Here is a 27273-nt window from a genome sequence, read left to right as displayed (position 1 = left end):
TTCCAGACTCTGCTAGGCTACAGACTCATGGAAAATCTAGTTTTGTTGCTTCTGTTGGTCAAAGGAGTAGCCGTGGAGAAGGGGGCTGCCTCAGTAACTCCTTTTTAAAAAAATGTTTAGTCCTCGGCGCCCAGGACTGTTAGCTTCCACATCCCATCAGCAGTGTCTGCATAATATGGTGGGAGATTATCTAAGGGAAAGAACAGCCCAGTATACAATTAAAGTGCTAGGCTGCCCTGCATCCAGCTTGTTTTCTGAATGCCATTTAGTGCTGCCAGAGATTTTGTGACAGATAAAAAAATCATGTCTGTCCACAGACTCTGTTGACCGGCTGACTTTTATCAAAATGAGTTATTCCTGGATTAGCAGCAGTTATCAAGCCCCTAATGTCGCCGATTAAGTGTTTTTGGATGTGGAATTTTCGCAAGACTGTCTAGGCTTCCTAGCTTTGTGAGCATTAATTTTATCGGGAAGAATATTTTTGGTATAGGTTTCATGGGCTCAATTAACACCCAAGGACCTATTTTTCTGCACATTTTTGACAGGTGCATACCATTTCAATTATTTACAGCAAGGCCATTTCTTGCTTTCATCAAAAGTACCTCCAGAAGGTTAGGGGGTGAAGGCATCACCAACACCCAAAGCCCAATTTTTCCCCCACTGTTTGACCGGGCATATAATTAATTTTTTTTACAGCAAGGCAAATTCTTTCCTTCATCAAGAGTATCTCTATATGGTTACGGTGTGAAGGCACCTCCAATACCCTAAGCCAAATTTTTCTACACCTGTCTCTTCTATCCAAAGTCTGGGAAACAGAAACCAGAACTTATCCAAAAAATCTGTGATATGAATGGAAGGCTCCTCTGTCACATCAATTCTGGGTCCCAGCTTCCGGTTTATTCTCCAGTGGCGGTGGAACGCACGCCGACTCCCAGGGTGAGCAGGGCAGAGTGCGGCTTCCTTACAGCCCATATGTGAATCATTACTAGTGCCGAGAGACAGGCACGAAAAAAATGTAAGCAAGCTCATTTATGTTTTATCCCCCTTTAGATTAAAAATAGAATTACGCTATTGGTGCTTCCTTGTTTTTCTCATCCCATATGTCAAACTGTGGTGTAGAGGAGAGCACAGTTTGGAATTTTCCTAATTCAACACCAGGTTGCAGGATTGCACACTCAAGAGCATTTAGACCTTCTTTTTAGTTAAAGGGGTCATGGCTATCTGGTGAGCAGGTCTTATTACTTGAGCACATTGGGTGTGATTTGGGCGTTTTATTAAGCGGTGGAGGAATCTATACTTTTTGTTTGAATATACAGTATTACGAGTTTTATGGTCATGGCACTGAAGATTATGAACTATTTTATTTAGACTTTTTTTTACTGTTAATTATATTTTATGAGTTTATGGCCATTGCACTGAAGTTTATGGATTATTGTAGTATAGATATTTTTTATACTGTTTAATAATATGTTAGCATAAACACATCTACAATTTTAGCGCCCTTTATCTACATTACATAGTTTGCCCATTGTATACAGGTGTCACAACCTTAAAACTGGAATTCCATATCGAAAAACCACAATAGCATTTTTTTTTCCAAGTTGTACTTTGTACCTTTTCCCTACTCTCTCGCCTAACCCTACTTAAGTCTTTTGTTTTTTATCTATTACTAACTGCTATAGAACAATAAGTTACACAATAAGAGAGAGAGAGAGAGAGAGAGAGAGAGAGATAATGACTTTTAAATTACACATTCTCCTGTTGTAAAACAAATAGAAACTTTATAAAACACCAAAAAGACTGAGGGGGCAAAAACGGTTTACATTTATGAACAGAAAATTGTGCTCTTCACAGATCGGAGAGAGAACGACGTCTACTGAATATCACTCACTGCACAGGAATGGGGACACTCACTGTACTCATCCTTATTGCCACAGGTAAGTGAACAAAGATAACCAGGCCGCAATTAGCTGCTCATTATCATATCTGAGAACTCTCTGCCTAATCTTGCTACACCAACCTCAAGATTCTTGAGATCATTGTAACTAGGGGTGATTTTAGCCAATTTGATTTTGCTGCTAAATTTCTGATTTCACCCTCAGCATATTTTTTGTTGTAGCTCAATTTTGCCCATTGAACTACTTAGACAAAATCTACTAGAAATAAGTCAAACAGATGTGTATTTAGATCAGACAGATGTCTGTTTAGAGCAAGGCTTCAGGCTGATGGCATGACATGCAGGGTCCTCTTTTCCTTCAGATCTACACCTTGGTGGTCTTTTACAGAGTCACTCTCTGCATTGCTGCATCCTGAATGAAGGTTACTATGGTCTCAGTCCTCCAGATAGAATGATGCTGGGTGTCAGTTAATCTAAAAATCGAATGCCACGTACACACGATCGAATTGTCCGGCGTACTTAGTCCAACATAAAATCCGGCGGATAGTCCGGCGGACTTTCTACCGAAATGGACTTGGCCACACACGGACAAACAGAAAGTCCGGCGTTTGCTAGCGTGATGACGTACAGCACGTACGACGGGACTAGAAAATGGGCAGTAGCCAAAAGCTTCCTTTTTCGTACTTGCTTCTGAGCATGCGTCATTCTTAGTCCGCCGGACTAGCATACTGACTAACGTATTGTCCGCTGAAACCCAAATTCAACGGGAAGATTGGAGTGCAAAAATACTTTCTTAGTCCGCCGGACTTCACGCTGGAAAAGTCCGCTGAAACCCACACACTATCGGATTGTCCGGTGAAATGGGTTTCATCGCCCTAAGTACGCCAGACCGCGTGTACGCAGCATAAGAATGTCTTGCATTCTAAAGGGGGGGGCAGCACCAGAGAAGTGGTGTGTATTGCAGCCTGAGCTCCTTTTTGCATTCCAAACACAAACACTGCCTGGTGGACATTTAAAAATGTGTTGGGCTTGATGTTGAAAGTACTGTACAAGGGTGAAATCTCTGTCATCAAAATCTTTTATGCCAGAATGGATCATGGATTTGTAGCACTTGAAAGCTAACATACAAATGAATATAGTTTAATTTTTAGTGTGTATTTTTTATGTATATATGTTTATGTATTTACAGTCTCATATATCATTATTTTATTGTAGAAGATAAATAAATTCAAATTAGTTTTTTTTTTTTTTTTTGCTTATGTCAGCCGGCAAAGCTTTTGGTGCTGCAGATTCAGTGTGCGGTTCCCCGTTGGTGTCCAATCGGATAGTTGGCGGTACGGATTCATTGGATGGGGAGTGGCCCTGGCAGGTTGCTGTTATAGATAATGTATTAGATGGAGAATATTTATGTGGAGGCTCCCTGATCTCACCGGAGTGGGTTATGACGGCAGCTCATTGCATCAACCAGTGAGTATAACATGTTACCTTTATAAACCAATTCTTCCATCAGACACCAATCATTCTGCTTTTGGAAAAATATTTCTAAAAATCTATGAGTTTAGGGTATTGTATAGTCTACACGTAATGTCTATCTATCTATCTATCTGTCTGTCTGTCTGTCTGTCTGTCTGTCTGTCTGTCTGTCTGTCTGTCTGTCTGTCTGTCTGTCTGTCTGTCTGTCTGTCTGTCTATCTATCTATCTACAGTGAGTAAGGAACTCATAATCCTTAGTCATGTACATGTGAGTAGACTCAGTGTACATATTTTATACTTTTTGAATTTACTTTTAATTTACTTTAAAACTGCCAAGTGTGCGTCATTGATCCTCGTTGATTGATAACTACATTGCCACCCAAATCCATACCAGACCCTTATCGGAGCATGTAGATAGATAGATAGACAGATAGATGTACATCAGATGTAGACTATACAATATCCTAAACTCACAGCTCACCATTTGGATAATACAAACCAGGAGCAGACATGGGGAATTTTGAACGGTACTTTGAACTTTTTTGTACCTAGAACTAAGCAGGGTCTACAGCAGGAGGGGGTCCTAGGGGCAGTATAAATTGGGCAAAGGTCACAACACTGCCTAGATTTGAAGTCTCTAATGTGCTGAACCTTCAGCCTCATCCATGGGATCATTTATTGCAGTGTGAAAATGCAGAAAAACAAAGTGCCACTGCTAAGGAGCAGGAGTCCCGAACAGGGAAAATGTTCTAACCCAAACTGCGAACCCTAGTCTATGGGAGCTGAACAGGAAAAAATTGAAAGTGCTCATTTTGAAGGCTTATATGCAAGTAACTGTCCATAAAAGGGGAGATGGGGGTCTGTGTACTGCCCTGGGGGACATGTATCAATATTTTTATTTTTTTAAAACAATCATTTTTCCTGGAGCAGTGACTTTTAATCACCGTATGCTTAAAGTGCAACAAAAGAAATTAAAAATTCCTTTAAATATAGTACATGGGGGGTCCCCTTATTGTGCCTTTAAAGTGGCATTCTGTAGCATGTATAAAACATTCTACAGCAAAAATTACATTTTGAAAGAAAAAAAAAAAAAAAAACGAGTCATATCCCACTTAAAATGACTCGCGGTTACAATTGCCAGCATCCAGCTATTGAAAAAATAAAGAAAAAACGGTATAGGGTCCCCCATAGTCCATACCAGGCCCTTTAGGTCTGATATGGATTTTAGGGAAACCCCACGTGCTCCCCCCAAAATCCATATCAGACCCTTATCCAAGCATGCAGCCCCGGCAGGTCAGGAAAGGAGAGGAGATAAGTAAGTGCCCCCCCCCCACCCCTCTCCTCTTCCTGACAACCCTGGGCTGTGGTTGTTGTGGTCTGCGGGTGGGGGAGGGGGCTTATCAGAATCTGGAATCCTCCTTAAAAAAGGGGGTCCCTAGATCTGCCCCTCCCCACGTGAATGGGTATTGGGTACATCATACCCCTACCGGTTCACCAAAAAAGTGTCAAAAAGTAATAACCACAATAAAGAGTTTTAGTCCTTAATTTAAAAAATGAAAAATAAAAAATTCACCGCCAATCACGACGCCCACCGGACCCGAAAATATAAAAACTCTCCGTCTCCAGGGAGGCCTCCCCCCCAACTGCTTGCTCTGTGCTTTGACAGTTCTTATGTAGGAAAAGGCTGGCTTCTTTACACAGTGTCACCCAGTGGCTACGTCACGCATGACTTCAGAAGGGGGCAGTGCCACCAGGTGACGTAGCCATGTATTCCCGCCCCTTGCCTATATAAGAACTGTTAAAGCACAGAGCGGGCAGTCAGCGGGAGGCCTTCCAGGAAGCGGAGCATTTTAATTTTTTTTCTATTTTCTGGGTCCGGCAGGCATCATGATTGGTGATGGATTTACATTGAGGGGCACTTTTTTTCTATTTTTGTTAGAGACCTTGCGCTCCTCCACCTTCTGTTTGAGGATGCCCCACAGATGCTCAATAGGGTTTAGGTCTGGAGACATGCTTGGCCAGTCCATCACCTTTACCCTCAGCTTCTTTAGCAAGAGTGGTCGTCTTAGAGGTGTGTTTGGGGTCGTTATAAAGTTGGAATACTGCCCTGTGGCCCAGTCTCTGAAAGGATGGGATCATGCTCTGCTTCAGTATGTCACATTACATGTTGCCACCATGCTTGACTGTAGGCAAGACACACTTGTCTTTGTAAATGTCCCCTGGTTGCAGCCACATACGCTTGACACCATCTGAACCAAATCAGTTTATCTTGGTCTCATCAGACCACAGGACATGGTTCCAGTAATCCATGTCCTTCGTCTGCTTGCCTTCAGCAAACTGTTTGCAAGTTTTCTTGTGCATCATCTTTAGAAGAGGCTTCCTTCTGGGATGACAGCCATGTAGACCAATTTAATACAGTGTGCGGCATATGGTCTGAGCAGTGACCGGCTGAACCCTCACCCCTTCAACCTCTGTAGCAATGCTGGCAGCACTCATACGTCTATTTCCCAAAGACAACCTCTGGATATGACACTGAGCACGTGACCTCAACTTCTTTGGTCAATCCAAGGTGTGGACAGTTCTGAGTGTAACCACCTGTCCTGTTAAACCACGGTATGGTCTTGGCTATCATGCTGCAGCTCAGTTTCAGGGTCTTAGCAATCTTCTTATAGTCTAGGCCAGGGGTAGGCAACCTCGGCCCTACAGCTGTTTTGAAACTACAAGTCCCATGAGACCCTGACAATCACAGGCATGACTCCTAGAAAATATTTACAAATATGTGAGGGGTGTACTCACTTTTGTGAGATACTGTATGTGAAAAATGTCAGAATTGGCTTAGTTTTGTTAACCTTTTAGGTCTTACTTGTTTACTCACAATTGTGTTTCACTACCGAGACATCAATAAGTGATTACTGCGACTTAGCATCTCAGTAAGCTCTGATGATCCTGCCTAAGTTCATACAACCGGGCTTCTGTACATACAGTCCATTCATAGACAACCCATTATGAACAAGTTGTATTTCATTCTTTAGATTCTGTAGTTCATTGATAGTAATGATATTGCACTGCCTTCTGCAGCAGATGGATCTTCATTTATAAATGTTATGTTCTGTTCTGTCTTTTTTTTTACAGTCCTATCCAGCTATCGAATTATAATGTATATTTGGGCATGTACGAGTTGGGTGTGATTGACTCTCATACAGTGATTGCCAATGTAAGCTTTATCATCACTGACAGCAAATATGTAAGCGATGGAGACCCTGGGGACATCGCCCTGATACGGCTGGCCACTCCTGTCACCTATACTGAGTACATCATGCCAATCTGTCTGCCATCTTCCAACACCACCTTCCCCTGTGGTACGGAGTGCTGGGTGACCGGCTGGGGTACAAGATCTTTGGAAGGTGATTATAATAAGCAAAAGCGATTTTATTGTCCATACTCCACAGCTATTTCTGTCATTTACACCCAAGGCATCATGTTAATTAGGGGTTTGCAGTTTTACTTTAGTTAGATTTTCAGGTTTGTTGAATCCTGCTTGAAATGCGTATCCCTCTAAAAGTGCCAGCAGTCTTTTGTCAGTGTGTAGAAAGACCTGGAGTAAATAAGGAGACCAGGTAGAGATAGTTGCTTCTACCTGTGTTCACTATATGGTGTTATGCTACATTGCTTTGAATTACAGTGTGTTGGGCTACATATTATTGTGTACCCCTTTCTGCATTGACCCAACAGTCCTTTCTTTTTCCTTTTACATAGTAGGGCCTTACCTACCATGAACATAAAAAAAATAATAATAATTGAGCTTAGAGTGTTGTAGCTCGACGACCTGGGGTCACAGAGACCCCAAATTTGGGGGTTATGTATTCTAAGTCCTACCATGCCACTAGACTCCTATGACCTGTAGTTCTAGAGATACGGGGCTCCTTGCACAGCCTGTCAGAAGCTGCATACAGATCGGCAGTATAAATAAAAGCTGGTGTCTTATCATATAAGGTCCTCCATCCGATAGTGTCTGCTGCGTACTGCGCATGCACAGTACACACCAACACAGATTCCGAAAATTGCCGAGGATGAACGAGGATGTCGTGAGTTCAGGTTCTATCCCCACTATCCAAGTGGACATAGAGTAGGAATATAAAAGAGCCGAGCGCAGCGAGGCTGAGCCCGAAGCGTGGCGAGCGAAGGCCGCCCGCGAGGGGCCCTCTAATATTCACAACTCTATGTCCGCTTGGATGGTGTGGCTACCACCTCCACTCACGGCGCAGGCGCCGTTCAGCTTCAGAGATTTTCCGAAGCTTCGTCTGCTCCGTACTGCGCATGGACACTATATGATGGCCGGACTCTATATGGCACAACAGCTTCTGACTTCTTATTAGAGGCACTGAGCTCAATGGACAGCTTGGAGTCTTGGACCAATAGTAAAGTACCATTGGTCCCAGCTGTCCAATAAAAATGCTGCAGTGGAGGCACGCCTCTCACTGGAGTGTCATAGAAGGGGGCGTGTGTCTAAAAGACAAATACTACCTTCCAGCCAAGCCCTCTTAACTACAAGGAAAATTGATTTATGTGTATAAGATTTACTCACAATCCCATGTTTTTTCTCACACAGTTAAGAGGGAGAAACTGATTCTTTTGAAAAGGTACTGTTATGTTCAAGCTAAATCATATATGTATATGCTATATGTTATAACGTAATCGTTTATTTATCTATTTACTTTGAAATTACTGGTTATAACTTCAAACTTCAGTAATTTGTCCATTAAGTCACCTGCTTGAGTACAGATTTTGAAAATATAGTAAATTACCTTAAAAACAATATATAATAAATATTTGTATATTGCTTACTTATGGTAATTAACCCCTTGCCACCCAGGCCTAATCTGACACTTCTCTCCTACATGTAAAACTTTTTTTTGACTAGAAATTACTCAGAACCCCCAAACATTATATATATTGTTTTAGCAGACACCCTAGGGAATGAAATGGTGGTCGTTGCAACTTTTATGTTGCACGGTATTTGCGCAGCAATTCTTTTAATTTTTTTTTGGGGGGGAAAAAACTGTTTCATGAATAAAAAAAAAACTAAAACAAAAAAAAACACTAACATTAGCCTGATTTTTTTTGGATAATGTGAAAGATGATGTTACGCTGAGTAAACAGATACCTAACATGTCACACTTTAGAATTGTGGAATGGCGCCAAACTTCAGTACTTATAAATCTCCATAGGTAACGCTTAATTCTTTTTTTTACAGGTTACATGTTTAGAGTTGCAGAGGAGGTCTAGTGTTAGAATTATTGCTCTCACTCTAACATTCATGGCGTATGTAACCTGCGTGTATCTGGATCTGATACTAGCCAGTGCCTCACCAGCCACTCACCTCACCGCACATCCCTGGTACTTACACAGTACTCTCTAATTCTTGTTTTTTAATAAAACCTGCCTGGCCTCTCCCTCTGAAAATACAGCCTAGTAAAACTGTTTACATACTCTACATCTACAAGTCTGTATGATATTTCCAGCTACCATCAGGAAATGTGGCAAAGAGTTTCTTTGCTATGTATACTGGGCTCTTTTCATTCTTCCATGATACAAGGGGGAGATCTACTCTTAGATGGTGGCAGTAGATCCCTGCATGATTTCCCCCCTTTATCGAGGAAGGGGGAGATATCCCCCATGAAGCCTCCCCAAAAATGTACTCCTCCTCCAACACTCTTCCTCAAACCCCTCCCATTCCTCCTACATCCTCATGGCGAACCACATGCAGGTGGAGGGCAAGAATTAATATTATTGTTATTATACAGAATTTATATGGCGCCAACAGTTTATGCAGTGTTTTACAATGTAGAGGAGGGACAGCACAATTACAGTACAGTCCAATACAGAAGGGACAGGAGGGCCCGGCACGTAGAGCTTACATTCTAAAGGGAGGGAGTGGTGGTAGAAAAGGCAATAGCTGCGGGGGATTAATTAATGAGGTGATTTGATGGGGCCAAGGATGGCCTTTTGTACAAAATTAAGGGTGCTGGAGGCTTGGTACCTTCAGGTAAGCACCTGAATAAAATATTGATGCTATGAACACCTGAGGAGGAGGAGTAAGGGGAAAATAGGTGTCTGTGGTGCTGGTGTAAGATTTGATAAAGGACAAATTAGATGTTAAAAAAACATGGGTTGCTGCATAAGGAATCCATAGAATTGGCTGGAGGGAAGGCATGCATTAGCCACACTTGTAGGTAAGTTTGCTTCGAGCATGAATGTGGGTCGAACATTGGTTGATGAACACCTAAATTGTTGGGGCGTTTGACCAGCCAAGCACCCACACAATGCACTTGCCATCAAACAGTGCATTGGATGCCCTGATTGACTGAAGCAATGAAGGATTTGTCCAATCAGAACACAGAACACTGTCAGAGCCATGATTAGAAAAATGAATGATGACTGTGCCCAATCATGGCTAATTTCTCATAGACCCACGCCCCTATTATTTAAAAGGTTCCTTCCCACAGCAGCCATTTGCAGTGTGGTATTGGAGTCCAGAGAGATAGAACAGAGCTTTGTTCATTGCTACTAGAAAGTTAGTGTGCTATAGTGTGCTGTTGTGATTCTATTGTGAGTTTAGAGTGTCAGTTTAGTGTGACTATAGTGATAGTGCAGTGCGAGAATAGTGTGACCATGCATTTTTACTTTAGTGTCAGATTAGTGTTTCAGGGCAGGTTTACTGTATTAAATTGAGGCGCATTCCTGCACATTTACTGCAGTATATTGCTGTGCGTTAGTGCACGTGTACTGCAGTATATTAACCACTTCAGCCCCGGACCAATTTTCAGCCTAAGGACCAGAGGTCTTTTTACAATTTTGCACTGCACTGCTTTAACTGGTAATTGCGCAGTCATGCAATGTTGTACCCAAACGAAATTTGCGTCCTTTTCTTCCCACAAATAGAGCTTTCTTTTGATGGTATTTGATTGCCTCTGCGATTTTTATTTTTTGCGATATAAATGGAAAAAGACCAAAAATTTTGAGAAAAAAAGATATTTTCTACTTTTTGTTATAAGAAAAATCGAATAAACTCAATTTTAGTCATACATTTAGGGCAAAATGTATTCAGCCACATGTCTTTAGTAAAAAAAAATGTCAATAAGCGTATATTTATTGGTTTGCGCAAAAGTTATAGCGTCTACAAACTAGAGTACATTTTCTGGAATTTACATAGCTTTTAATTTATGACTGCCTATCTCAATTCTTGAGGTGCTAAAATGGCAGGGCAGTACAAACCCCCCCAAAATGACCCCATTTTGGAAAGTAGACACCCCAAGGAAATTGCTGAGGGGCATGTTGAGCCCACTGAATATTTTTTTTTTGTCCCAAGTGATTGAATAATGACACAAAAAAAAAAAAGTTTACAAAAAGTTGTCACTAAATGATATATTGCTCACACATGCCATAGTTATATGTGGAATTGCACCCCAAAATATATTCTGCTGCTTCTGCTGAGTACGAGGATACCACATATGTGGGACTTTTTGGGAGTCTAGCCGCGTACAGCACCCCGAAAACCAATCACTGCCTTCAGGGTTTCTAAGGGTGCAAATTTTTGATTTCACTCCTCGCTACCTATCACAGTTTCGAAGGCCATAAAATGCCAAAATAACACAAACGGCCCCCCAAATGACCCCATTTGGGAAAGTAGACACCCCAAGCTATTTACTGAGAGGCATGTTGAGTCCATGAAATATTTTATATTTTGCCACAAGTTGCAGGAATATTAAATTTTTTTTTTTTTTTGCACAAAGTTGTCACTAAATGATATATTGCTCACACTTGCTATGGGCATAAGTCAAATTACACCCAAAAATAAATTCTGCTGCTTCTCCCGAGTACGGGGATACCACATGTGGGGGACTTTTTGGGAGCCTAGCCACGTACGGGACCCCGAAAACCAAGCACTGCCTTCCAGATTTAAATATAAAACGCTACCAAAAAAAACTGTTAGCGATCGCAAGGATCAGGCCTGACTCTGCGATCGCTGCAGTTATGTGTTTAGTGTTTTGTAAGTGACAGCGATCGATCGATACTGCACTTGGGTGGGCTGGGCGGAGGGACAAAACACAGGTGCTAGCAGGTATCTGGGCTGATCCCGCTAACAATGCGTTTTTTTGGAACCCTAAACTGCTGGGGACGCTAGTATAGATCTGATCAGATCAGATATTGATCTGTTCAGATTCTATACCACTACGGGAGGTTTATGCATTGCGCGTGGGTGTTAGCGGTACTGGCACTAAGCTAGCGCTGCCTGGGGCGACGCAGACCCTGACCCTAAAACCTAATTGATATCACCCGCCGGGTGATCAGGGGGTTAAACCTTTATTGGGTATTAATGGTGGGTGCCCTGATGCTATAAAAAGCAAACTAACCAGAGTCACCCAAAACACTTATACGGTGATCACTGGTGAAAGGGTTAACTAGGGGCAATCAGGGGTTTTTTAAATTTTTTATTAGGTAGTATATGGGGGTCCCTGGCGCTATATAAAAACCTGACGGGGAACCTAAATAACTAACTGGCTAACCAGCGTCACCAGTGACACTTATACTGTGATCGCTGATGAAAGGGTTAACTAGGGGCAATCAGGGGGTTAAAACCATTATTGGGTAGTATATGGGGGTACCTAGCGCTATAAAAACCTGGCGGTGAACCTAAAAAAATAACTAGCTACCCAGCGACACTAGTGACACTAATGCAGCGATCAGAAAAATGATTGCTTAGTGACACTGGCAAAAGGGGGTGAAAGGGTTAACTAGGGGCAATCAGGGGGTTAAAACCATTATTGGGTAGTATATGGGGGTACCTAGCGCTATAAAAACCTGGCGGTGAACCTAAAAAAATAACTAGCTACCTAGCGACACTAGCGACACTAATGCAGCGATCAGAAAAATGATCGCTTAGTGACACTGGCAAAAGGGGGTGAAAGGGTTAACTAGGGACAATCAGGGGGTTAAAACCGTTATTGGGTAGTATATCGGGGTACCTATCGCTAAAAAAACCTGGCGGTTAACCTAAAAAAATATCTAGCTACCTAGCGACACTAATGCAGCAATCAGAAAAATGATCGCTTACTGACACTGGCAAAAGGAGGTGAAAGGGTTAACTAGGGGCAATCAGGGGGTTAAAACCATTATTGGGTAGTATATCCGGGTACCTATCGCTATAAAACCTGGCGGTGAACCTAAAAAAATAACTAGCTACCTAGCGACACTAGCGACACTAATGCAGCGATCAGAAAAATGATCGCTTAGTGACACTGGCAAAAGGGGGTGAAAGGGTTAATTAGGGGCAATCAGGGGGTTAAAACCATTATTGGGTAGTATATCGGGGTACCTAGCGCTATAAAAACCTGGCGGTGAACCTAAAAAAAAAACTAGCTACCTAGCGACACTAGCGACACTAATGCAGCGATCAGAAAAATTATTGCTTAGTGACACTGGCAAAAGGGGGTGAAAGGGTTAACTCTAAGGGCAATCAGGGGGTTAAATCTTTATTGGGGGGTGGTAGGGGGCTACCCTGGACCTAACACTAACTGCCCTGACACTTTTTACTTTTACAAGTGACACTGAATGCAGTGATCAGTAAATAAATGATCACTGCAATCAGTGACACTGTGACTGGGGGGGAGGATTGGGGGGGTGATCGGGGGGGGGGGGGTTTGTGTGCCTGTGTGTTAGTTAGTGTCAGTGTAGTGTTTGGTGCAGACTTACTGTGTCCTCTCCTCGTAGTCCAGTCAATAAGACCGCCCGAGGAGAATGACATCACTTCCTCCCTGCCTGTGTATACAATACACAGTGGGAGAAAGCTTCTCGTTCGCCAGGAGCGATCGAGAGGGGATGGCCAGAAACCAACGGCCATCCCCTCATCCCGGATCGTGCTTGTGCCTGTACATGCCATTGTGATGACGTACAATGGCATGCGGCGGTCGTTAAGTGGTTAATGTGCGTTAGTACATATTTACTGCAGTATATTGTTGTGCGTTAGTGCACGTGTACTGCAGTATATTAATGTGCATTAGTACACATTTACTGCAGTATATTGCTGTGCATTAGTGCACATGTACTGCAGTATATTAATGTGCGTTAGTACACATTTACTGCAGTATATTGGTGTGTGTTAGTGCACATTTACTGCAGTATATTGTTGTGCGTCAGTGCACATTTACTGCAATATGATGCATTGCTCAACAAGGATGGCTTTACAAGTGAAGAAATAAAAGATACTAATTAAAAAAGTTTAAAACACACAAACAATATGTAAAATAATTGTATAATACAGTCACAAACAAAACTTTCAGTCTATGACAGCTGAAAACGCTTCCAGACTGCCTCTGCATGTTTACCCATCATAGAAAAATTTGGTGAATGGTGGGCAGTTGCTTCCCCTGAGCAATGGGCAGCCTATTTTCTTTTTCTCCTCCTTAATGCCAGAACCTTAATGCCCATGTGGTACTATGGATCACACTACTTCATGACCCAATGCTTAAAGTGAAACTTATCTTAAAGTGCAAATTTGGTTTTAATAAGAAACCTGGGGGTTTCAAATATTTTACATATTGCTCCACAATCACACTTTAGGTGCTGGCTCCGCTCATCTCCACCAAAGCAATTAGTTGTGCCAGCAACCGGAATCCTGCACACTGAGATGCAAAATGATATTCCTTTTTTAACCACTTCAGCTTTGGAAGGTTTTACCCCCTTCCTGACCAGGTAATTTTTTTGCAATACTGCACTGCGTTGTTTTAACTGACACTGCACCCAAATAAAATTGATGTCCTTTTTCCCCCATAAATAGAGCTTTCATTTGGTGGTATTTGAACACTGTTATTTTTTTGCGATATAAACAAAAAAGGACAATTTAAAAATAAAAAAAATAAAAAAAAATATATATATATATATATATATATATATATATATATATATATATATATATATATATATATATATATATATATATATATTTTTTTTTTTTACTTTCTGATATAAAACACATCCAGTAAAAAAATTAAAAAAATCAAATTTCTTCACCACTTTAGGCCAATATGTATTCTGCTACATATTTTTGGTAAACAAAATCCCAATAAGCGTATATTGATTGGTTTGCTCAAAAGTTATAACGTCTACAATCTATGGGATAGATTTATGAACTTTTTATAGTTTTTTTTATAGTTTTTAACTAGTAATGGCGGCGATCAGGGATTTTTAGCAGGACTGTGATATTTTGGTGGACAAATCTGACACTAAGTGACACTTTTTGGGGACCAGTGACACCAATACAGTGATCAGTGCTAAAAAAAAAATGCACTGTCACTGTATAAATGACACTTGCGGGGAAGGGGTTAACATCAGTGGCGCTCAAAAGGTTAACTTCTTCAAGATAATATCTGGGTTTGCAAAGACATTTGGTACACAAAGTGGATTGCTAGTCTTTGTGGCAACTGAGGAATGTATTTCGTTAAATGTTTTTGTGCCCAGAATGCAACTCTAAGGTGATCTATGTATGTATAGCTTTGCTATAGCTATGGCCTTGTAATCATTTTCTTGTCTGTTTCATCCCCAGGGGATGTCATTCAAAATGGGGTCCTCCAGGAGGTCATGGTTCCCCTAATAGATCACAAAACATGTCAAACATTGTATAACCATGCAGGAGATGACTTCACTATCCAGTATGATCAAATCTGTGCCGGCTACAAGAATGGGCAAAAGGATGTCTGCCAGGTTAGTGACACCAAGAACATTCCAGCATGGATTGCCTTTATTTCTGGATCTCTTCATAGAAAGCAGAAGCCATGCATAACAATATGTACTTTTTTTTTATCTGGAATGGATTGGAAAGTTTGAGATACTCGAATTATTGTCTTTGTCCCGGGCGGGGACATTTCTCCTCACTTCCTCCCCTGTATTAATTTTTTTTTTTGTAACTGTATTGTCTCCCTTTATTTTTTAAGTGCTACACCAACTGTCACAGGAAAGGTCCAATGCTACATCTGTCCCTGCGGCTTCTAATGCTGCGTACACACGATCGGAATTTCGGTCAGCAAAAGACCAATGAGATCTTTTCATTAGAAAATGCGACAGCGCCCGGGAATTTAGCTGGCCGAATTCCCGCCAGCAAAAATTTGAGAGCATGTTCTCAATTTTTCAGAAAAACTTTCTATCGGAAATTTCCGTTTGTGTGTATGCAATTCCAACACGTAAAAACTCACGCATGCTCAGATTCAACTACGAGACGGAATCTATTGGCTACTGGGTATTGAACTTCCTTTTTCTAGCCCCGTCGTACATCACTGCATTCTTGACGGTCGGAATTTGGTGGGACCGTGTGTATGCAAGACAGCTTGTGTGAAATCCCATCGGAATTCCGTCGGGAGACAAGTGATCATACAAAATAGTTACATTTATTGGTTGACTAAAGACAAATATTTACATGAAATCAAAATATTGATTGCGTCACATGAACACCTTGACAATTAATGGAAACACCTACAAAATGGGAGTGTAGTGCCTTGGATGGAATATCACCATGATCATTTCTCAGTAGAATCAATAACCTTAAAATAATTGACAATTAAACAGAGCGTTTTACACATTCAACCGTTACTATACTGCAGGTAAGTAAGTGGTTAATAATGTGAGAATAAATTAGATGTTTGTTTGTCAATAAAAGTGGCGACTATGCAAAAAGAAATATATAATGAAAAATTGAATTTAGAGAAAAAAAATCTAAAAGCCGGTTATTGATTCGGGAGAACGATTTTCAATAGTAGAATATTCAATACATAAAATATTTAAGAGAACATACAAGATATAATCAACATGGCATATTTACCCATTCCAATATGGCTATTAGTGTGGATTGCTGGTTCCCAGGATTTAAATTGGTTGTATACTCATTTTTTATAACTTTTACCTACAGGAAAGCCTATAATAAGGCTTACCTGTAGGTAAAAAAAAAATATCTCCTAAACCTGTACGGTTTAGGAGATATTCCCCTCAGTATGCGCCGCTGACTGCAGCGGCGCATTCGCACAAGGGGATTCTCGGCTGAAAGCCCGGCAGTGGCCGGACTCGGCCGGGATGAAATCTCCCACGTGCATGCGTGGGAGTGAAGATATCGCGGCTCCGGCCACTCACAGCGCCGGAGCCGCGATACCCGGAAGAAACGCTGAGGGAGCATGTCAGCTCCCTCGGCATGGATCGGACCAGATGTTGGGGCCTCGTTCTAAGGTAAGTATTTCATAATGAGCTAGTATGCGGTGCATACTAGCTCATTGTGCCTTTTCCTTTGCAGGTAGAAAAAAAAAAAACATCTGCGGGTTTACTCCCGCTTTAAAATGGCGGTTCAGGAATTTGATGAATGTTAAAATATGTATCCATGCATGGTGCATGAGTGTCAGTCTGTCTGGGAGTCTATGTATCTTCCCGTGTCCCCTTCTCAGGGTGGGTCCCTGAGCTTCCTCTATGTCATCTCTCTTGCTTCCTAAATATCCTCTTGAACAATAAGATCATAACATTATACTAAGTTCTGCCCGAAAGGTATGTGTTCCCTCCTCATTGGCAGGCAACATGTAATGATTACCTTTCCCAGGAGTCTAATGATTTTAAGGTAATAGCACCTTCAACCACCAGGTGTCTCACATGTGTTTGGTGTTTATCTCTTTAAAGCGGGGTCCCACTGCCCAAAATGTTTTTTTTTTTTTTTGTACAATCAAAAAGATTATGTTCTTTAAACTTATAACTCACTTATTCCAGGTTTTCAGTTTTAAAGATGTCCGTTTTCTCTTGCAAAATCAACTTTTAAATGTTCTTAGAGCTGGTTCTCATCTTGCCTGTGGGCATGTGAAACCCACAGGGATCCTCTTCTGGGATACAGTGCCGCTGATCGACCAGCATGCACGTTGTACCCCCGATCTCGCGCATGCGCAGTAACTTTAATTAGGAGCGCCGTCAACAGCTCAGGTTGCCATCGCAATGGGCGGCGTCGTCGGAAGTCCCACCCTGTTGTGATGGCAATGGAGCTGAGCCAGGCCACCGCACTGACTCCTGGGAACAATGACACAAGCTCGCAGGAGACAGTGCGGATAGAGGATATTACGAATTATCCGCACTAACCCCAATCATATCCGCAATCACAAGATACAGGAGCTAGGCAACATGAGAAGAAAAAAAAGGTACAGTAGAAAAAAAAACAAAAAAACTTTTTTGCTTTATGACATCTATTTAATCAGCTTGATATATTCTCTTAAAATCGGGTGGAGCTCCGCTTTAAGTTAATATTTTTTTATTTTTATAATATGCATTCGTTTTTTATATATGTTCTAACAAATATATCGCCAGTGTTCAAAAATGCTAGTAACCGATATAATTGAAAATACGCTTAACATGATTTTGAATAATCCCCATATATAAAATGGTTATATATATGTATATAAATGTATATCTATTAAATCTTTAGTCCATTTAGAAAGGACACAGGTTATATATATATATATATATATATATATATATATATATATATATATCACATTAAATTATTTATCTGGATAACTGGATAATTATGATATATCCAATTAACCACTTTCAGACCGAACCATTTTGCTGGCTTAAGTCCAGACCACTTTTTGCGATTCGGCACTGCGTCGCTTTAACTGACAATTGCGCAGTCGTGCGATGTGGCTCGCAAACAAAATTTATGTTCTTTTTTTTCCCACAAATAGAGCTTTCTTTTGGTGGTATTTGATCACCCCTGCATTTTTTATTTTTTGCGCTATAAACAAAAATAGAGCGACAATTTTGAAAAAAAAAACGCATTATTTTTTACTTTTTTGCTATAATAAATATCCCCCAAAAAATATATAAAAAACTTTTTTTCCCCTAAGTTTAGGCTGATACGTATTCTTCTACATATTTTTGGTAAAAAAAAAATCGCAATAAGCGATTATTAATTGGTTTGCGCAAAAGTTATAGCGTTTACAAAATAGGGGATAGTTTTATGGCATTTTTATTAATATTTTTTTTTTTTTTACTAGTAATCAGCGATCTTTATTGTGACTGCAACATTATGGTGGACACATCGGACATTTTTGACACATTTTTGGGACCATTGTCATTTATACAGAACTCAGTGCTATACAAATGCAGTGATTCCTGTGTAAATGACACTGGTAGTGAAGGGGTTAACCAGTGGGTGGCAGTGTAGGGGTTAAGTGTTCCTAGGGGCGTGTTACTGACTGAGGGGGGGCTGGGCTTTGTGTTAGTGAACACTGATCTCTGCTCCAATCACATGGAGCAGAGATCAGCGTCACTTGTTGCTAGGCAGAATGGGGAGATGCTGTTTACAACGGCATCTCCCCGTTCAGCCGCCTAGTGAGACGATCGCGGGGATCTAGTCCGCGGGACCCGCGACCAGACTCACGGGGGTCCCGACCGGCATGCGATGGAAGGACGGCATATTAAAATGGACGTACCTGTACGCCAATATGCCTGCCCGTGCCATTCTGCTGACGTACATTGGCGTGCGCCGGTTGGGAACTGGTTAATATTTGTTTATCTAGACTTAGGTTAAATTCTTATACAGTTATAATCACGATTATATGTTTTTCATAATATTAATTCGTTGCTAAAACACTTCTACTTATAATCACACTTTCATATATAATTTCTTTATGACAAAGTTGTTTAGATCATTGGATACTAAAATTATAATATCTCTATTTGTGACCTACAAATATCACATATAATTTGAATGACGTATAAAAGATCATAGGTACTTTGAAATATTTCTGTCTTGCACAAACTTCACAGCTTTCTAACATGTGTTGAGATGGACTTTGAGCAGTCTAGTAAATGTTTAGATAGCTTAGCTGTGTCCATAAGTTCATAAAAATTCATACAATGGGTTTTGTTGGACACAAGTGTATTCTACGTGATAACAATCTGTATAACCCTTTTTCCTATGGCTGTGTTTGTCGTGTTTGTTTATCCACTAAAACCAGGTAAATAACTCCTTCTTTTGTGACGAGAGCTACCATTGTTCCAGTTAGTTTCTGTTTCAATGCCCGCTCGTAAAGGTTTTTTTTATTATTGATGTAGTAACAACTTGTAAAAGAGAAAACAAGCTCATCTGCTTTTCAAGAGCAATAGTTCACTTCAATTTTGAGGTCTACGGAAATCTCTCATCTCTGCCAGTGAATATTAAATGTATTTCTTCATTAATTCACAACAGTGAACTGAGCAATCAAAGACTGCTGATCACTCTGATATTGGGGGGTTTATAAACAAACAATCAAACAAACAATTGTAAACATTAAATGCAGACTTCCTGAAGCCTTTGTACTATAATATATTCAAGAGGGAAAGAGAAAGCATGACACATTTTAAAGTAATGTTAAAGGCTCATTTTTTATTTTTTATTTAAAATAACAAACATGTTATAATTACCTGCTCTGGGCAATAGTTTTGCACAGAGAAGCCAAAATACTCCTCTTCTCTGGTCCCCTGACTGTGATACTGGCTCCTAGCTGCTTGTTATGGGTGCTAACTTGCTCCCAAGCCCCTCTCTGTATGCCCATAAGACACACAAAGCAGGACTCAGCTCCATCCCCTGCTCCCTCCTCATTGGCTCTGATTGATAGCAGTGGAAGCCAATGGCTGCTGCTGCTGTATCTGAGCCAATGAGGAGCGAGAAACCCAAGAAACTCTTGGCTCTCATGCACATCGCTGGATTGAGATTGGGCTCCGGTATGTATTTAGGGGTTGGCTGGGGGAGAATCTGCATGCAGAAGATTTCTTTACCTTACTGCATGTGTAGCAGCGACACTTTTGACAAGGTGTCCGCTTTGTACAAATTTAGTTTTTCCTCAGAACAGTAAAGGGGTTCTGAGGGTTGATTGTGCAGGTTTAACTTTGGCATCAGTTCAGCTGGGCTGTGTTAGGGTTCTGCCTGGTCATGTGTACAGTTAGGTGCACATGACAGGACCAGAATCAGGCCTGGTTGGACACTTTGAGTATCATCGTTCCCCGGAGCCAATCAGTGGGTGCATTTGGTCCCGCTGAGGAGTCTGGGGAAGGGTACTTAAGAGGCTGAAGTCACGTGTTTGGGGTTCGTTAGGCCAGAGCTGCCTGTTCCTGAATCTGGACCGGGGTAACCCTGCGAGGGGTCCCTGTCACGGGAGCGTGTGCAGCACCGCAACATGGTCAGTTTGACTAGCCCCATTAGACCCGCATGGTCTGGGGTAAGGATCCATCTGTTCCCAAGTCTCGGAACCGGCTGGTCCGAGGGGCAGTAACTGAGGGAGGGTTCAAGACGTCTGGGTGTGCTCTCAACTTGGAGGGGCACTGCAGCCAGTGTAAGTGATCGGGGGAGGACTCTTCGGAGGAGGGCCAACAAGCTGGCATCCCAAGAAGTGCCTGGTTGCTGGGTTGTCAAGGACACTAACAAATCCACGCTTTTCCAGTACTGCCAAGGAGACAGAGAACGTTCCTGAGGAAAGGTTCCTGTTCACTTTCGGTTGCAAATTTATTCAAGGTCAGAGACTTTGCATGTTCCGGATTAAGGTACTGACTGCCATGATCTCTGGCTAGAGATTTGTTCAGCTTTGAAGCACCCAGTTGCGAGTGGCTACGCTCTGGGTTGCATTAGAGACTTTCTAATGATTATCAGTTCAAGGTGCCTGAGTTTCTTCACCCTTGCCCTCTGTTCCCATACGAGACTGTGTTTGTTGGATGTTACCCCTGCAAATGACCTTTCTAAAGGACTTTTTTGGTGTCAGCGTCCAAAGTCGTTGGGTACTAATCCTGGGAACCCCTAGACCTGGAAGAACAAGCCAAGCGGAGGTAACTGGTAAGCCCAAAAGTCAAGGCCGCCCCATCGAGGGTTATGACCTCTACACATATATTGTAGCAATGTAAAAAAAACTTCTGCCTTTACAACCACTTTAAGCCTTTATCATATAGGCTGCACTTTTGGAAGAAGAGAGAGACATCAAATTGCGCCTTGAAATCTAAAATGTTTCTCTTCTTTGGAAGACTAAAAATGGAAAAAAAAAAAAATGAGACTTTTATAGCACAAATCCTAAGCCTCTATGGACAGCTTGCAATTTACATGCAATGGAACAGGCATTTACCAATTTTTTGGGTTCAGGTTTTAGGTTTTTAGATCCCGAAAATGAAAATAGCATACAGGTTTGCACTACGTCTAAAAAGCCTTTTTAAACAGGTGGCAATTTTTAAGAGCTTGAGCAGGAATATAGCATCTAAAAAAAAATGGTGTCTTTTTTTTGGGCACTGATAATGGAAATAGCATACAGGTTTGCACCACAGCAAGATAGCCTGTTTGAGCAGGCTGCAATTTCTGAGTGATTAAGCAGAAATTTGGCATCAGGAAAACAAACAATTTTTTAAACTCAGGATGTAAAAATTGTACAGCTTAGCAACACAACTAACAAATCAGTGTGTACAGTTTGCAATTTTTGAGGTATAGAGCAGGCAGGCATTTTACACCAGGAAAGAGTACATTATTAGTGCCTTTATTTTGGACACTGAAGATGGAAACATCTTTGGAACACGTCTTTGAAGCCTTCAATGTCAAGGTTTAAATTTATGAGGAAGAGTGTATCCAGTTTAGAATTTTCCCCAGAACATATTTTTTCTTTTGCATAGAGTGAGGAAGGACACATTTCATAGATTTAATGCACGCTTGCTTAAACGTTTTCAGACTGGCCACTATCTGGGAGAGTGAGAGAACAAATAGATTGCATCTTGCAATTGATTATTTTTTCTAACTCAGCAAATGCAAAAATTTAAGTACTTGGCAGTATAGTATTTATACCCTTTTTGGGGAGACCACTATCTCTGAGGGACAGAGCATGCAGATTTAACTTTAACCACTTTCTGGCTGCATTAGCTACAGTATAGGCTTCCAGTGGGCTGATCACATAACAGGGTAAAGGGCCAATCACAGCAGGTCCTTTGCCACATGATCAGCTGTCAGCCAATGACAGCTGATCATGGCAGTAAACTGGCCAATTATTGGCTTTTTTTCTCCACACAATCAGAGGACAGAAGCAGGAAGCTGGTAACAGGCTTCTGTTATAGGGGCATTGGTCCCTGCCTCAGTGCCCAGCTAATCAGTGCCTATCAATGCCCACCAGTACCACCTACTGTATCAGTGCCCACCAGTGCCACCTATTAGTGTCCCTCAGTGCCCACCAGTGCCACCTATTAGTGTCCACCAGTGCCACCTATCAGTGTCCATCAGTGCTGCCAATCAGTGCCTCACCATCAGTGTCACCTGTCAGTGCTGCCTATTAGTGCTGCCTACCAGTGCCCATCAGTGCCACCTATCAGTGCCCTTTAGTGCCACCTATAAGAGTCCATTAGTGACACCTATCACTGCCCATCGGCGCCACCTATCAGTGCAGCTTCATCAGTGCCCACCAGTGCTACCTCATCAGTGCCACCTCAATGTCCATCATGCTGCCTCATCAGTGCCCATAAGTACAGCTTCTTCACTGCCCATCAGTTCTGCCTCATCAGTGCCTATCAGTGCCCATTGCTGCAGCCTCATCAGCGCACATCAGCGAAGGAGAAAAATGACCTGTTAAATTTTATAACAAACTACAAAAATGTATATTTTTTTTTCAAAATTTTCTATCTTTTTTTTTCTTTAGCAAAAAAAGGAAAAAAACAAACAAACAAACATTGGGGATTAAATACAACCAAAAGAAAGCTCTATTTGTGTGAAAAAAATGATAACAATTTCATTTGGGTACAGTGTTTCGTGATTGCAAAATTGTCATGTGTTGAAATCTGAGGATTGGCCTGGGCTTTAAGGGGGTATAAGTGCCCGGTAGACAAGTGGTTATTAAATTAAATTAGACTGCATGTTTGTGGATTTCAGATAGAAAATATCGTTCTTATTAATGGGACACATAATGGGACAATTATACTGAATTTCCGCACAGAACATATCATTCATCAGAGGCATTTAAAAGGCATGTGACATATGTTCTAACAAGGGATTAGACCATTATGATATGCATGTACATTGTATTATGTCTGGAGTGATTGGGAGGTTTTTTGCAGTAAGGGCCCTGTACACAAGGGCTGTCCGATCAGGTCTGCCTGTCAGTTTTTCAGGCAAACCCGATCGGACCTGGGCAGGGAAGACATAATTTCTGATGAAGTGAGTAGGTTGGAACTATGTACCCTGTTTTCCCCGAAAATAAGACCTATCGTGATTGTCTGTGATGGCTGGTAATATAAGCTCTACCCCTCAAATAAACCCTAGTTTAAGTCCTTGTAGGTCTTATTTTCAGGGTAGGGCTTATTTTCGGGGAAACAGGGCAGGGCTTATTTGAAGGGTAGGGCTTATATTGCAGCCAACACCGCTAGGTTTTATTTTCGGAGAAACAGGGTATGGTGACATCAACACACAGCAGAAAGTGTCCACGAAAGTGCAATTTGGCCATTTTTGCATGTATTTACAATGCTATTATCATCTTTTATAAGTAAGTGCAGTGATTTTATTTAAATGAATATATTACATTATGTGGAGCACATGGTCTCCTTCTTTCTTGCATATTGCTCTGATGTGATGTCGGACTGAAGATAACCGAACCCCCAAACTCTGCTTGAGTGCTTCCGTCAGTACACTACTTCCTCCAATCTGCAGACAAAGCGCCAGATTTTTGTCCAAAGGGCGTTGGCCAGGAACTTGTCTTGCATACAAATAGCAAGGAATTGTCGGCCAACAAACACGAACGTATCGATGTACTACGTGGTTTTTCAGCTCTTTATCACCACCCTTTGGGAACCTTCTGCTAATTCTGTTGTGTTTGGTGAGGATTGCTTCCGACTGCATGCGTGTTTGTACTTTGGACTTTTGTCTGATGGACTTGTGTACACACGATAGGAAAATCCGACAACAGACCGTAAAATTATGAGCCTGCCATCCAACATTTGTCCGCGGAAAGTCTGACAGCAATTGTCTGATGGAGCGTACTAACGGTCGGATTTTAGGCCAACAGTCTGTCATCATACAATTCCCAGCGGAAAATCAGATCGTGTGTACGAGGCTTTAGACTTCCAGCAGTAGCACAATATAAGGCCTCATGCACACTGGACGTTTTTTGATGTTTTTAGAGCAGCTTTTTTTGGCTGTAGATGTTTTAAATGTTGTAAAAACGCTATTGCAAAAACGTTAAACTTTGAAATACTTACTGCAAAGCTACTGGCGTTTTTATAACGTTATTTTAACGTCCAGTGTGCATGAGGCCTTAAAAGGGTTGTAAAGGTTCATTTTTTGTTTTCTACATAGGTTCCTTTAAGCTAGTGCATTGTTGGTTCACTTACCTTTTCCTTCGATTTCCCTTCTAAATGTTTTTTTTCTTTGTCTGAATTTCTCACTTCCTGTTTCTCCTCTGTAAACTTCACACCATCATCCGAGCTGGTGGTTAGTCAGTCAGAACAGCTTACTGAACAGCTTACTGAGGAGGAACAGGAAGTGAGAAATTCAGACAAAGAAAACAAAGAAAAAAAACATTTAGAAGGGAAATCAAAGGAAAAGGTAAGTGAACCAACAATGCACTAGCTTAAAGGAACCTATTTAGAAAATAAAAAACGAACCTTTACAACCCCTTTAAGCTGTCACGTAGGCTCATTCGTGGTCTTTCGTTTTGTTTTTAGGTTTAGGGACATTTTAAAGCAAAAAAAAAAGAAAATATATTTTTTAATAACTTTAAATTTGGTCCTAACCAAAATTAATAAAGAGAAAATAAAATGCTCCACATTCATCAACTTTGCCAAATCAAACTTAGGTTGATTAAACTTGTGCACAACCGAAAATTTTGTTTAGTTTCGGTTCGTTGTCATTTGTAAAATACATCATTTCGTTCTGTTATATTCGTTATGTTACGTTAATACGTTTTCGGATAATTAGTTATTATTCGTAGAGTGTCGAATTCATTCGTTCGTATTCGTTGAAATTCGCTATTTATGTATGTATAGACATTCGTGATAATGATTCGTAGTTTGGAAAGTCGTTTTTTTATTGAATCTTTTAACACACACAATGACCACGTCTCTTCTCCTCGGCTCAAATACAATACAACACCCTTCTTACTCAGTTCTCAGGAATGCACTTTGCCAGTAATCCATCCTCCGGCACAAAATTAATTAGCTGATTGGACTATAAGATTTACTTTGAGCTGACCTTTTGTTTCATTAGACCTTAAAAGAATTACAGAATCACGTCAAATTCATTCAAATTCATTCGTTATATTTCTTTCGTAATAGTTGTTATTCATTATTTTTTTATTCGGACATTCGGATGCATCCGAATGTCCGAAAGATGCAAAATTCTGCCAAATTTTGATTTGTTACGAAACAAATTGCACAAGCCTTAGCCCCTGTACACACAGTCGGAGATTCTGCCAACCAAATCCGTCGGATTTTGTCCGTCGGATTTAGTCTGATGGATTGTGTCCGAAACTGTTGCATACACACGGTCGGACTAAGTTGACGAAAAATCCGATCTTTCAGAACGTGATGACGTAATTTCGTTAGGATGGGACTACGTTCAGGCTAGTAGCCAATAGCTTTGATGTAGGAATTTGATCTGAGCATGCATGGCACTTGGTCCGATCAAAATTCTCTACACATGATCGGATTACGTCCGACCGGCCCAGTTGGTCGGGAAATATTTCCAACATGTTGGAAAATTGGGTCCGACGGAGATTCGGACGGAATCAGTCTGATGCATACCACACACAGTCGGATTATCTGACGACACGGTCCGATAAGACGCATTCCGAAGGATTCTCCGACCGTGTGTACGCGGCATAAGGTTGATTGCCTATTTCAGTAGATGTTCACTAGGTGTCCAACTAGTTTGTTTGAATACCCGTTTATGAAAATGTAAAAAGTGAATGACAGTTGATAGATAGACTCTAGTGAAGCTAATGGCTGTTGATGTCTTCCAGGGTGACTCAGGAGGACCTCTGGTATGTAAGGTCCGAGACATCTGGTACCAGGTTGGAATCGTAAGCTGGGGGAATGGCTGTGCTGAACCATATTCTCCTGGGGTGTACACTTTGGTGACGGACTACCAAAATTGGATCAGCAGCTACCTGAACGCAACCTTCAGTGATGTCCAAGATATCCCCCCACCGACACTGGAATGTGGAGGCCACGGAGGAAGCATCCATCACTCACACCTTCACTTTATGGTTATACCATTTTTTTTGTCCTTTTATCTATAACCAGTTACTGTCCACCTTTACCATCAGTAGACTGCAATAAAAGGTTTAATGGAGCCCAGCGAGTACATCCAAACTGCCTTCTAAAGTAAAAGGAATGAACACAGGTTGAGATTAGTTATGGATGTTATTTTTTACTTGTTTTTTAATGGGTATGAATGAAATGGATTGTTTTATTTTTGGACATTTGCTGATGGTCGGGTATTACTGTTACAAATGATTGTATTATTTCCCAATAAACGTAGCCACAGCCCAAAAAATTACACCGTGTCTATGTTTGACTTCCATTGTGGATGTAAGTAACTTGGAGTTTTACACTCCAAGGATATACTTCTTTCCTTTTCCCTCGAATGATGAGCCTTTTAACCACTTGAAAAATATGTAAACTAAATATACAAACTTGCGCTGATGGTATGACAAAAAAGGTAAAATCATGGTCCTTGATGATGCCCTGTGGGGAGGGCGAAATGTTGACGCTGTTTCCAGGAATCTTGACGTCAGTTCCGCTCCTTTGGAACGCTCTCCACTAACGACGGTTTCATACGATCTGTTCCATGCTTAAAGCGGAGGTCCACCCTAAAGTGGAACTTCCGCTCATTGGAA

The 27273-nt window shown here is 41.2% G+C and overlaps 1 protein-coding gene across 1 annotated transcript; it reads left to right on the top strand.

Moving 5' to 3' along the window:
• The first annotated feature begins 1727 nt into the window (after positions 1-1727).
• On the top strand, positions 1728-26933 carry LOC143923420 (serine protease 27-like). The gene is made up of 5 exons (XM_077447079.1): positions 1728-1937; positions 3163-3364; positions 6503-6774; positions 14973-15130; positions 26395-26933. Exons 1-5 carry the CDS (start codon positions 1901-1903, stop codon positions 26671-26673), a joined length of 948 nt encoding a protein of 315 aa, XP_077303205.1. The 5' UTR covers positions 1728-1900; the 3' UTR covers positions 26674-26933.
• The last annotated feature ends 340 nt before the right edge of the window (positions 26934-27273 follow it).

This window comes from Lithobates pipiens, unplaced genomic scaffold (genome assembly GCF_037356315.1).
Source record: "Lithobates pipiens isolate NorthernLeopardFrog02 unplaced genomic scaffold, aLitPip1_a1.2 Scaffold_22, whole genome shotgun sequence".
Classification (NCBI taxonomy): Eukaryota; Metazoa; Chordata; class Amphibia; order Anura; family Ranidae; genus Lithobates; species Lithobates pipiens.
This window is presented reverse-complemented; position numbering and strand designations above follow the sequence as displayed.

Excerpts from the sequence above, each read along its gene's own strand:
- LOC143923420 (XM_077447079.1), top strand. The coding sequence starts at position 1,901 with ATGGGGACACTCACTGTACTCATCCTTATTGCCACAG. Across the intron at positions 3,365-6,502 it reads GCAGCTCATTGCATCAACCA|TCCTATCCAGCTATCGAATT; the intron begins GTGAGTATAACA and ends TTTTTTTTACAG. Across the intron at positions 15,131-26,394 it reads GGCAAAAGGATGTCTGCCAG|GGTGACTCAGGAGGACCTCT; the intron begins GTTAGTGACACC and ends GATGTCTTCCAG.